The following is a 13344-nucleotide window of genomic DNA, read 5'->3' as shown; positions in this document are numbered from 1 at the left end:
AATTACTAACTTGTTTACCAAAAAGACTTTCTTCTGCCTGTACAATTTAAACCTTCTCCAATTATGAATGGATTATAATCTAGACTAAATGATATATTCCTTAAATGTTGAGTATCTAATGCAATCTTATGGTAAGTTAATTTACATTAAGAGTCAAAGTTTAATGTAGACCTACAGATGGGGTCGGATTGTCAAGCACCAAATTAGCAGGCAGCAGGTTCAGTCAATCACCCTGAAATCAGAACAGGTGGCTGCTTTAGGGCCCAGCAGCTGGATGAAAGCTTTCATTTGGACCCATGGCTTGGCAGTGGCTTGAGCTGCTCATGCTCCTAACTGGGCCTCTGCTGATGGTGACGGGTCTGGGATGGGAGCAAATCAATGAAAGTCAGCTTCAGATGTTTTATGAGACTGGTCAGTGGAGTGAACCGCTCAGCTTTACTGCAGGTAAACTGGAAACACACATGGGTCTTAATAAATGTTTGCTGTGATGTGCAGGCACTGAAAATGTCTGACAAGCTGAATTAAAAAGAATTAAGTCCTTTTTCGATGTTTTGCTGACTTTCTCTTTTGGCAAGAAACACTATATAAAAATAAACCATATTCTTCATTATTCATGTTCCAATTTTCTCACAAAAGGGATGCAGCCTTCTCATTTTCCCTCTATAATTGGACTGAGATCCAGTTTGCTGGCCATGTTACTGTGTTATGTCTTTTTTTTTAAAAAAACAACAAAAAAAAAATATTCATGAGCATCTAAGACCTCCAGAATCACCAAACCTGCTTTTAACTGATGGGCTAAGAAAAGTACATTTACTTGAGTACTTGTCATTATACAGAGTTACACATCACATCAGTGACTGTTGAAATTAGTCTGTTTTCTTCATATTTGTTTCATTAGAACTCCTACAAACACAGGATCTGAGGTCATCTCCTTGGTCAGTGCAGATTTGTGATTCATCCCTAAATCTCACTTTCATCTAATCCTTTGCAGGCAGCTTGTTTTCTTCTATTTTAGTGATGGTTTACACCTGCTTTCTCTGCATGTTCCTCTTTATAAGGATGAGTGAGATTTTATCAATGACATCTTATGACAACCACCTCTCTACCACAGATGATGACATTGACTATTACGATTATGGAGATGAAATTCCAGAGGAAGAAACATATCCTGAAGATGCCTTCCTGGAAGCTGAAGGTGTCATCATAGATGATAACTCTCCTGATGCATTTGAGGACAGTAAAGGTGTCTCTACTGAAAAATAAATATATATATATAATTCACTATTTATTTTTAACTGAGGTTGGATAACATTAATCTCTCTCCTGCAGATGACAACTACGAAGATGAAATTCCTGACAAAACTGAAGGTTTTGCAACTACTGACACATCTCATGAGGATGCATTCGAGGCAAAAGGTATCTTGACAGGTAAAACCTACCAGAGCACAAGATGTTTTCCACTGCCGCTATTAACGACGCTGGATAACAACCATACTTCTCCCCTCCAGATGACGACATGGAATATGATAACTATGAAGATGAAATAGTAAATGAAGCTAGAGGCTTTGCCACCAAAGAAATGTTTGATCCTTTTCCTGACATTATGCACGAAGTAGATCCAGGTACAGATGACTGGCCCAATGCAACAGAAAGTAGATTTCGTGTGGAGTTTGTGGATGCCTCCCCAAGGAGCTGGACCAGCTGTATGAGCTCGACTTCTGATGGACTGGATGTGGTTTGCAGCAAAGATGGCTTCCAAATTACTCTGCCACCAGGGCTTATAAGTGAGATCCAAGTCGTGGGTATGACTCTTGATAATTCTTGAATTTTTTCATTGTCTCTTAATGAATGTTGTCAGATTTATAAGATTTCTCTTTTCCTCCATTTCCAGGCTCAAAGAACATTTCCGCCGAGGATGCTCCGGAGGATTGTGGTTATCACATGACCCACCTCAACAGGACCTTGACTGTGCCCTTCACTGGGTGTAATGTGAGAGAAGAAGTTGAAGATGTAGGTTAAACGTATCTGCATATATGGAACATGTTCTTGTATTCATCCTTTCATCCTTTTACAAAAATTTCTCTCTTAAAATGACTACAGATTTTTAGTCTGCAGCTGTCTGTCAGAGTCTCTGGTCAGACCCGAGAGTTTATTGCATTTTGTGTGGAAAGTACAAAGTTTGACTCTGGCCAGTTCCCTCGTGCTTTTGGCAAACTCACAAAGTGCAATAAACCAGCCATCAATGTGCCACCCACCACTACTGCCAAACCCACAAGGTGTGTCTCCAAGACCACTGTACCACCAACGGCTCAACCCACTAAATGCCCTCATGGGACCCCTGCACCACCAACGTCAAAACCATCAAAGCCTCACAGTGAGTATATGCTGCATTCGGTATGAATTTAGAGTATTTTATTTCTAAGCTTGGATGAGGGATTTTTTTTTTGTTTCCAGATTGTGCCATCCATGTGGGAGAAAGAATTTCTTGTGGTTACCCTGGAATAGCTCCCTCAAACTGTGAGAAGAAGGGATGCTGTGTGGATTTGTCTGAACATACCTGCTATTACCCACTGGATGGTATGACTTTGAAAGATAGATATTTATATGTAAATAGTTCTCAACTGAAAAAATGTGTTTATTTAAATGGTTTTTCAATCCTGTCCACTTTAGAATGCACTGAGGATGGACACTTTGTTTTTGCCATTCGCCACAATTCTGCATCCATCCCAGTGAACCCCAAGCAGCTCGTTATTCCCAGGAAACCACTCTGTAAACCAGCCATTGTTAATGACAAGGTTGCCATCTTTAAAATCAGTTTTACAGGTTGCGGAGCTCTTTCTTATGTAAGTTATTACCTATTTGTTTTATGTTCTACTTCCTTACATCTAGCAAGTTTTAAACGAAATGCATACGTTTCACTGATGTCTGGAATGTTTTGAGTTTTTAATGGGAAAACTGAAGTTTTCCCAACTATTAACATGGCAGTCATGAAGACGATGTTTAGAAGAAATTAATGCTGCGTCCTTTTGAATTAGTGAATTTTCAGCTTCACAAATGAGCAAGCATGAAATTATGACCACTGATACAATTTTTTTAAAAACTCTCATAAATCAGTTTATTTTGCAAATTGTTAAATCATGTTCTTATGTTGCACTTTCAAAATCTTTACCTTTCATTGTACAGTCCTTTCACATGCGATTCCCTTCATGGTGGGATATGACTTACTCCAAGGTAGGGTCCAAAAAGACCCTTCAAACTAAGATCTGAGATAAGATTGTCTGCATTTCCTGAGCTGCAAACACAGAGGGAACAGTTTACATTTGAATAAATTTCCCAAGCAAATTCTGAAAATCCAAACCCTCTACTTCTGATCTTGTATTTGAAATATGTTTATCCCTTTTTAAAAGATGTGGCATTACCAGGTTTTGAATAAATGTGGTTCTCAATGTGCTGGCAATCCTGGCAAAGGTACATCATTCAGTAAGTGGCAAGTGGCTTTTTTTTTCTTTACAGGAAGTTGGTGAGACAAAAATCCACCTTATTGAAGTGCATACTGTAGTCCAAGCTCTGCACCTCAAGTATGGCATAATTACAAGAAGTGATCCACTCAGGTTGGTTTTGGCTTCATGTAAGAACAATTTAATCTGAAATTACTTGTAGTAGTTGAAGTAAATTCATATACTGTCATAGACTGTCATGAATCCTTGTCTTCTATAGATTCTTGTTTGAGTGCCGCTACAACCGTCATGGCAATACTCAGGATTCGATGGCCAGTGTCAGCTACTTGGTCAATTCCTCAAACTCCAATTTGCCATCATCGATCATCTCAAAAGGCTTTTATGGTGTTGAGTTGAAAATTGCTAAAGGTCAGACATGTTGTGCTTTTTTCAACAAACTATAATCAACGCCTTTCTTGATCAGTTTGGCTGTAGTATGATTATGCAAAAGTTGTCCTAAGTCACCTTTTTATCAATTTAATCCAACAGATCACACATATTCAAGTTACTTCCCCACATACCATCAGCCCTTGCAAATGCTCCTCGGCCATCCTGTGTATCTGGAATTGAGTCTGAAGTCTCCAAATCCAGATGCAGTACTTCTAGTTAACTACTGTTTGGCTTACCCACGTTCTGCAAAGAATGCTGTGGTACTTATTCATGAAGGGTGAGTATGGCTCTCTGGAAAGATTGCATAGTTATTCAAGTTCAAATTTAATTGTATGCTTCTGTCTGCAGCTGTGCCAATCCAAATGATCCAAATGTGTCGATACTTAAAGTCAGTAATCTTCCCAATCGTCGTCATCTAAGACGCTTTGTAGTGCATGTCTTCCAGTTTATGGATCAAAAGACAAACCGTTACCTGAATGAAGAAGTAAGTCTAAATGATTTAGAAGTTTCAGCTTTATGTCAATGGTTGGAAAATAAACGAATATTTTAAATGATTGGATTTATATAGCCCTTTTCAAGGCACTTTTCAATGGCTCTAATGCAGTTTTCCATAAATTTAAGTCCTTTGAAATTATTAAGGCAATTTATACAACAGATCTTGATTTTGTTATTTCTGATCTATGCTTTACATCAAGATTTTAGAGACTTGTTTAAAGGAATTGTCATCTTGGATGTTTAATGTCTTATTCCCCTGCAGATCTATTTCATGTGCTCCGTAGAAGTTTGTAATCCTGCCGAAAAGACATGTAAAGAGCAATGCTTTGATGGGAAAGTGAGTCTCTAAAGATTTTTAAGATGTTACCACTTGTTGTTGTTCAGGTCTAACACAATTATTTTGTTTCTAGGCACCATGAGGATTTCCACATCTGAAAATAAAGTTTTATTTTTATATTACAAAATTCACGACTGAGAATTATTTAAAAAAAAATATGCCTGTGTTTTATAGATCTATATTACTGAACGCTGATTCCTGTTTTTGAAGGGTATGTGGTATGATACTAATGGCCTTCTGAGGACGCTATGTTTAAATTGCATGTAATTCATTTCACCTTGAAAGCACTACACTTGGGTGAATAAGAAACTACTTTACTTCCTTGGGTAACATGACCTGAAAATGGACAAGGTCTGGTATCCTGTTATAGAGAGACGTAATCCAGCCCTTTTTGGTTATGAATGTGCCATTTCATTATCATCCAGATGGCTATCTCGTTTCAAAGTAAGAAAAAGTCCAAATTGCACTAAGAGAAAATAATATGTTGGAACCAATAATTTGCTCCAGTTCTTCCTTAAAAGCAGGGATCATTACCTCTAGTCCTTGAGGGCCAATGTCCTGCAGGGAAAACATGTTTTCCTTCCGCAACATACCTGATTAAAATAAAATGGATCTACAACAGCTTGAGTTCTGCATGTGTCTTAATGACCCGTGCATTCGAATAAGGTGTGCTGCTGCAGGGAAACGTCCAATGCCTGCAGGACACCGACCATCGAGGACCAGAGTTGGTGATCCCTGCTTTAAAGGTTCAAACTTAGGTTTCAGAGTTAGAATTGGTTGTTAGGGATTAATTTGCAATGAATAATGAAATGAAAAATACTTGTAAGTATGGGATGCATCATGCCAAGACAATGTGCAGAGCAATACAAATGTAATTATATACATTCCTAAGGTGGTATTGTTCTAGTATCATATATATATATATATATATATATATATATATATATATATATTCCCCCTTTTCTTTTAAATAGTATGTTTGTGTATAAAGCATAACCAACTATTATGATTTATTTTTCCACATTTTTTTTTATTGAACAAACATATTTTCAGAGAACTATTTTACTTTTTTGCCTCTGAACTGGAATAAACCAGAGCGCTCCAATGAATGGGACTGGGATAAACATGACGAGGCAGCTGACCCACAATCCTTTGCGCAATATGCTGACCTGTCTCCGTTTGCAGTTGCGCAGAACAAAAACGTTTCGTTTATAACTTAGCTGCTATATTTTTCACTCAGTAGCATATACTTTAAGTGTCTCATCAGAGGACAAGAGTCACATGTGGACGTCAGCTGGACTGGAATAAACAGGAAGTTCATATAGCGGGACGGTAATCCTAACTTGCTTTTCTGTCGTCCAGGGAATTAGCAAACTGTATCAGGAAACAAGTTTAGTTTGTGTTATGCAGATTCAACCATTAAAAATGTCATACAGCTAATATTACAGCTCCATAACGGGCCAGTCATCAGTCAGTTCAGTTAGATTAAATTTGACCTGTTATTTACGAGCAAACCTAAATGTTACAAGCTAACTCAGTATTTCCTGCTTAGTTTTACAATAAGGTCTGACTTTCAGTTGCGTTGTTCTAAAGGTTTGATCTAGCAACAAATAATTTTTCTTCTATTGTTAGACTGTGATTTTTTGCCACCATGAAGTTCCACTATGCATTTCCAGAATTGAAAGATAATTTTTCCTGTGATGCAATGAAGCACAGCCTGTTTATAACTTCAACTGTGAAATGATTTACTTGAAATTTAATTATTGAACCTGGGCAACACCACACCGTAGTTAAAAGACCTTATATGTTTGGCATCGGTATGCCAAACACCTCTGATAAGTATTATGGTACCCAGACTCCGCTGGAAGGCTATGGCATTTTTATGATTCAACTTCCATCTGTTGTAAGCCTTTTATTCTTTTCATTTGGTCACACATTGCTCCTAAAAACCCATAAGCAAACTTACAAGTTAGTTCTGCAAAAGCATAACCAATCCAAATTCATGTTGTGAAACATGCATGTCTTGCACTCTGACCACTTTTGTGCATGACAGAAACCAAAAAATCCAGCAGCTGTCAGCAGGTTTGCAGGAAGGTGTGGTCTTTGCCCTGTATAACAGAGAACACAGCTGGAAGTAATTTCATACCATTCTGCTTGTTAAACCCCTCAGCTTCTGCCATAAGGGAAAAAAAATGGCTCATCTCACAGCACTTTTCAAGTATATCGACGAAAACCAGGACCTTTATGTGAAGGTATGATTGTCCTAAGAGATGCTTTCGCTTTTTCTCTATTAGATATATTGCTGATGTGTTCATTTTACTATCGGGATAGTTAGATTATACACAAATTTCTGTCCTTACAATCAAACTGTCACTGAGTGAGGTGGACTAAGCTATGTACTAAATGAAAACCAGTAGACTTGATGAAACCCGCTTTAGTGATATGTTAACTGTCACTAAGTAGCTTTTGTTGAAGTGAAAGTCTCTAACAAGCAAAAGCTTCCGCTGATTGTCTTGTCTTAATAAGAAATTATTGAAATTTCTAAGTATCACTGTGTTATCAGCATAGATATTAGAACTTTTCTGAATTCTCGTTTTCCAGCGCCTTGCAGAATGGGTGGGCATCCAGAGTGTTTCTGCTTGGCCCGAGAAGCGTGGGGAGATAAAAAAGATGATGGAGATGGCAGCCAAAGACATTGAGAAGCTGGGGGGGACAGTGGAGTTGGTCGATATCGGTAAACAGAAAGTAAGCATCTATTTGGAGTATGGTGTTTCATTGTCATAGTTTGCATCATTGTTTTTTTTTTGTAAGCAGCATTTCTTATTTCTGTACCCATACTTCACCTAAACCTTCATTTAAATGACACTTTGTGCTTGCAGCTTCCATCTGGAGAGGAAATACCCCTGCCCCCCATTGTTCTTGGGCATTTGGGATCAGACCCAGGCAAGAAGACCGTCTGTATTTATGGTCACCTTGATGTACAGCCAGCATGCATTGATGATGGCTGGGACACAGAGCCTTTCACCCTTGTGGAGAAGGATGGTAAGAGCAAAAACAACACTCACTTTTGATTTGGTAAAGCTAAGAAAAACGATCTGCAATGTTTGACACCTCAAAATGAAACTACATCTAGAGGGCTGTTGGCGACGTAAGACAAGATGTGGCAGGACTAGTTTAACGGTTCGTGTTTCCAGGCTTCTGTGTAATGGTTACACTTCCTTTTGTTTGGCTTGGCAAGCTTATTATAGCCCAGTAATATAAATGACCTGCTGGCATTTCCAAAAAGAAGTTAGATGAAGAATTTGTTAAATGAAAGAATGAAGAGTGCAACATAAAACCAAAATCCCAGTCTGATATGTTATTTAAATTAAAATTGTACAGGTAATTTTTATCTTTAGTAACACAAAACAGCACACAATTTATATGGACCAGAAAGGTTGTTTTCACCATAATTACTTAAATTTAACTTTGTAATTTTGTGATCTTTGAGCTTTTATCACCCTTCTTCTTGTTGTCATATCAGTTTGTTTTATTCAAAGTCCATCCCAGTTACCTTGTTTTTAGGGTAGTGCTGTGTTGTCTTATCTGCAAGCTTCACAGGTCAAGTTAAGCTTCTTTTGAGAGAATCAGGAATTCAGCAAGTCAAGCATTTTGATTTAATGAACTGCATGATAGCAGATGCTGTTTCAGGATATTTTACTGTACTTCATGTGATCTGTTGCATGAATAAATCTCTTGGTATTGCATAACTAAGCTCTTACATTATTTCTTCATTAGTGCCTGTGCATTGTCACAATCCACACAACAATCCACCAGAATGGTTTTAACCTCCTATCCTATTGAGCTATGTTTTTTTTTATTTCTGATAACATCAGCATTTGTCTGTTATGAGGTATTAGACAGTATTTTACCTCCCTTTACTTGTTTTTTATTTTTCTGGTGATAGTCAGCAGACAGAAAGTACCACAACTAATTCTCCTTGTCTTTATCTGCCTCCGACTTCTTTTCTTCATGAACATGTGCTTCCTATCTTATCACATAATATTAGTCATCCCTAATGGAAGACATACAGACCATCATGTCTACAGACTGAAGGTCGGTTGCTATGATAGTGCGACTGTGATTCTGTCATGATCTTGAGCTAAATTACATTGGTTGGTAAAGTCTCCCTGCCCAATTAAAATGTGTCAACTTCTAAAAAGGTGTGTAAAATGCTATTTGGTTTTGCAGGTAAACTCTATGGAAGAGGATCCACTGATGACAAGGGTCCAGTGTTGGCCTGGTTTAACTGCATTGAGGCCTATCAGAAGATTAAGCAGGTACAGTTATGGATGAAAAGTGGGATTTTAAACTAATTTTACTTCTTGAAAGTATCAGCTTAAAGACACCAGTTTAAAGCCAGCTTAATCTGCCAGGGAACTAGTCCTGAACAGCATAAATCTCTATTGTCCAGACGGATCCTTTTGCACAGTTTTGGTTTGACATTGTGTTGTTTTTGTCAAAATGAAACTGAAGCCTTTTAAATGTTGGCACCTTGGATTAGGGTGGTGATTGATTACATCAAACATGGAATTTACAAGTGGAATTTGTTGTTTTTGGTTTTGTCATGGTTGTAGTTACACAGCATTGCTTGTGAAACCTGTCTTCTCATGTTTGCCTATTGTTTTTTTAGAGCAATCCTTTTCAGGTACAGTTTCATAACAAGCAGGAAGTAATGTAAAAAAAAGCCTGACAAAAAGTAAAATGAATATAGCATTAAGTTTGGTTTATTTACACAATCACTCGCGACTCCATAAGTCCAGCTGTTCAAAAGCCGTTCGTTTCTCAGTATTTAGCAAGAATTCTATCGTCCTACATCTAACTAGTACATGAAACAAGTAAAACAATTAAACAAGAATAGTACAACTGGTGATTGCACTATGTTGGTCTTTACCTACATAAACATTAAATATCAAGTTTTCTTTACCCTGGACTCAAACTTAAATGGTGTAATATTAAAAGTTATTGTGAGAAATCTGATGCATAATTAATTATTTGAATTGTTGTTTGTATTTTTAAAGAAAATTGCCAAATATGATTTGCAAAGATTTAATTCTACTAGCACAAATGTGCACAACTTATCAATAAAATTAAGTTAAGAGGTTGGCACAAAACAGTCCATTAAGATGGAATAAGAATAAATGGGTTAGCTACTTTAGTAGAAGGACTTATTTTGAAATGGTTTAGGATTGTTCTGAGAAATGGATTATCTCTGTGTTAAAGTGCACCACTGATTTGCTTGGTAATAACTTTAGAGATCTTGAGAATGCTTACTTCGGTCAAAGGTTCAAGAATATAATTGGCAATAATGCCAGATGTCTTATCCAGATATCACTTAATGATTAAACTGAAGCATGTCGCCTGCATTTTGTTATACACTTTGGTCAAACTGAAGAAAAACCAGTGCAGCATGATGACCTTGACTTAAGAGGTCAGTTGGAAGTTATTTCTCAAACGTTATAAAGATGTAATTTTGCACTGTTTTATCTCCAGAATGTGAGTAGATGAGTTCTTTTCTATATGTCTGACTCTATGTTGCAGGACCTTCCCATCAACATCAAATTCTGCTTTGAGGGGATGGAGGAATCTGGATCTGAGGGCCTGGATGACCTGGTGTTTTCACGAAAAGACACTTTTTTAAAAGATGTGGACTATGTCTGCATCTCTGACAACTACTGGCTGGGAAAGACCAAACCCTGCATCACCTATGGTCTGAGAGGAATCTGCTATTTCTTCGTTGAGGTCGAGTCTTGCTGCAGCGCTGTTCACATTATCACTATAATCACTTATAGAGTTTTATTATGCCATAGATGCACTTAAGGTTTTTGTTTTTTAAAGCTTGGGTTGAGTTGCAGAAAATTAAAATAATGCTTTTTTTTTAAAGGTGGAGTGTGGTGGGAAAGACCTCCACTCAGGTGTCTTCGGTGGCTCTGTTCATGAGGCCATGACTGACCTTATCGCACTTATGGGCAAGTAAAGCTGATAATTATGCCATAAAGTCATTACCTCACTTAAATCCAGTCTTAGGAGTATGTGGTCATGAATTTCTTTCTTTGAACAGTTTCAAGTTTTAATTTTGATGTTGTCCCTTTCTTCACAGGTTCCCTGGTTGACAAGAAGGGGAAGATATTGATTCCTGGGATGTACAATGATGTGGCCCCTCTGACAGAAGAGGAGACAAAGCTGTATGAGAAGATTGAATTTGACTTGGATGAGTACTGCAAAGATGTGGGAGTTGGGCAGCTGCTGCACAACACCAAGGCGAGAAAACTGTTATTTGTATTTCTTCTTAAAAAATGTTGTTTCATTTTGCATTACTTACTCATTGTCCAACCTTCTTTCTACTGCAGGAGCAAATCCTAATGCACCGCTGGAGGTACCCATCTCTTTCTCTTCACGGGATTGAGGGAGCCTTCTCTGAGGCAGGAGCCAAGACTGTTATCCCCCGCAAGGTCATTGGTAAATTCTCCATCCGTCTTGTCCCTGACATGGATCCAAAAGTTGTGGAGAAACAGGTAAACACCTACATATATCAAGGTGAATTAATAGCTATACTGTAAAATACAAAGTATTATAATCAGAAGAAATAATTATCTAAGCAAATTTAGTCATTTGCACCAGTTTTGTAAGAGTCCAGGTCCCTTTGTAGACAAAGTGTACAGCCCAGGCATTTGAAGCTATGTATATTGTGTGCTGTGTCCATGTGTGTGCCTGGACTGATCCCCCTTTAAGGAAAATATCAGACCAGTGAAAGTAAATGGAGCAGAAGAAGAACAGCATGGAGCAGACATCAGAATGCAGTCGAAAGTTGTGGTTTAAAGAAATGACAACATTTATGCCCTTGAAATTTCGAGTTGTATGACTTTTAACATATGTCCTTTTTCTGGAAAGAATAATTCATCAACAACTGAAATTTTGCAAATATAAGCTAAAGTTATCCAATGCTTATGTTAGCAAATTGATCAAAAACACATCCAAGAATGATTCGGGTCCCTTACAACTTCAAAGACAAGCCTGATACTTCTAAACACAACCCATAATACTACAATACATTGTACAGAATAATCAGAATGACAATTTATAGTATAACTATCTTAAAATTTGTGCTCATCAATGCAGGTAAAAGAAAAAGAGCATGCCTCAGTTAAAAAAAAATGCCCTAAAAGTAAATATATCTTCTCTTTTTCATTTTTAAGGTGATCGACTATCTGCAGAAGAAGTTTGCTGAACTGGGAACACCCAACAAACTGAAAGTGTATATGGGCCATGGTGCCAAGGCCTGGGTCTCTGACTTCAACCACCCCCACTACATGGCTGGTCGAAAGGCCATGAAGACAGGTACTGAGGCTGAATGATTACAGAATGCAGTTTATTTAAAGATATGTATTCCCTCTTACCTCAGCTGTAGCTGAATGCGGTTTTATGCATGGTTTATTTAGTCTGGTACACAGGAGCAAAAGGGAATTTTATGGTATCTGTGATTCTCAAAGAGGAAAACTTTAACACTGAACAATTCAGAAAATTGTCAGTTTCTACCTATGGGAGAAAATTTGTTCCTTGTTAATCATTCTGGATGTGATATTTTGTTGCATTTCTGATGTTTGTCTCTCCCTCCATGCTGTGGTTTAGTCTTCGGTGTTGAGCCTGACCTGACTCGTGAGGGTGGTAGCATCCCCGTCACCCTGACCTTCCAGGAGGCCACAGGCCGTAACGTCATGCTGCTCCCGGTAGGATCCTCAGATGATGGAGCTCACTCTCAGAATGAAAAGATCAACAGGTTTGTAATCATTTTGTATACTTTTTTTGTTGTGTATTGATTGATGTGCTTTATCTCGAGCAGACAAAACAAAAGTATGTTCTACTGTTAGAGTACCTGTATATACGTATAAAGAAACACACAATCCCATGGGGTGATTTAAAGATGACATCAAGATTAAAGAACAAGTATAGAGAAAAAAAATTATTGTTCATCACCTTGCATTGCTTTTTATGTTAAAGATAATGATTATTAAAGGTTTTCAATTTAAAAAAAACAACTGTTTTTGTTTTTTTCAATTTTCAGATCAAACTACATTCAGGGAGTCAAGATGCTGGGTGCATACTTCCACGAGGTTTCACTGCTGGAATAAATGGATAATGTCTCTTCATGTAACATGTAAAATGTGTTCAGAGCCATAATCATTTTGGTACAACCTATTTACCATAGTAACAGATTTTTCTACACTCTTCTAACAATAAATTTTTTTTCTTTGTTACACTATTGTGTTTAATTTACTGTCGATGAAATGTGCTGCATTTTTCACTGCTGTATTAAAAAATAAGTCCGGATGTATCCAAGGAGTCAGCGATAACAGGATGAGAAAAAGTAAAATCTGTTGTTTGTGTTTATTATGTCTGAGAATAGTGATCTGTTTGTGTAAAAACTCCAGTGCAAACAATCCAACGCAGAACCACAGGTAATATGTCATAATCCTATATTAATTTAAATAGATATATTTATAAGAAGGCAAGGCAAGTTTATTTGTATATCACATTTCATGTACAGGACTATTTAAAGTGCTTTATATAAAACATGAAAAGCATTAC

General features: G+C 37.4%; 2 protein-coding genes across 2 annotated transcripts; both read left to right on the top strand.

Moving 5' to 3' along the window:
- The first annotated feature begins 249 nt into the window (after positions 1–249).
- LOC121657134 (zona pellucida sperm-binding protein 1-like) lies at positions 250–4878 on the top strand. Its single transcript, XM_042012521.1, has 14 exons — positions 250–444; positions 1112–1243; positions 1330–1428; positions 1509–1802; positions 1892–2010; positions 2101–2374; positions 2455–2577; positions 2671–2843; positions 3514–3611; positions 3718–3866; positions 3987–4164; positions 4236–4371; positions 4645–4719; positions 4793–4878. The coding sequence occupies exons 1-14, from the start codon at positions 297–299 to the stop codon at positions 4799–4801; spliced, it is 2007 nt and encodes a 668-aa protein (XP_041868455.1). The 5' UTR covers positions 250–296; the 3' UTR covers positions 4802–4878.
- Positions 4879–5874: 996 nt separating this feature from the next.
- cndp2 (carnosine dipeptidase 2) lies at positions 5875–13013 on the top strand. Its single transcript, XM_041967018.1, has 12 exons — positions 5875–6051; positions 6890–6971; positions 7321–7464; positions 7599–7761; positions 8950–9038; positions 10300–10500; positions 10643–10727; positions 10859–11019; positions 11109–11273; positions 11955–12096; positions 12388–12535; positions 12821–13013. The coding sequence occupies exons 2-12, from the start codon at positions 6912–6914 to the stop codon at positions 12885–12887; spliced, it is 1425 nt and encodes a 474-aa protein (XP_041822952.1). The 5' UTR covers positions 5875–6051; positions 6890–6911; the 3' UTR covers positions 12888–13013.
- The last annotated feature ends 331 nt before the right edge of the window (positions 13014–13344 follow it).

Source organism: Melanotaenia boesemani, chromosome 17 (genome assembly GCF_017639745.1).
Source record: "Melanotaenia boesemani isolate fMelBoe1 chromosome 17, fMelBoe1.pri, whole genome shotgun sequence".
NCBI classification, from domain to species: Eukaryota; Metazoa; Chordata; class Actinopteri; order Atheriniformes; family Melanotaeniidae; genus Melanotaenia; species Melanotaenia boesemani.
This window is presented reverse-complemented; position numbering and strand designations above follow the sequence as displayed.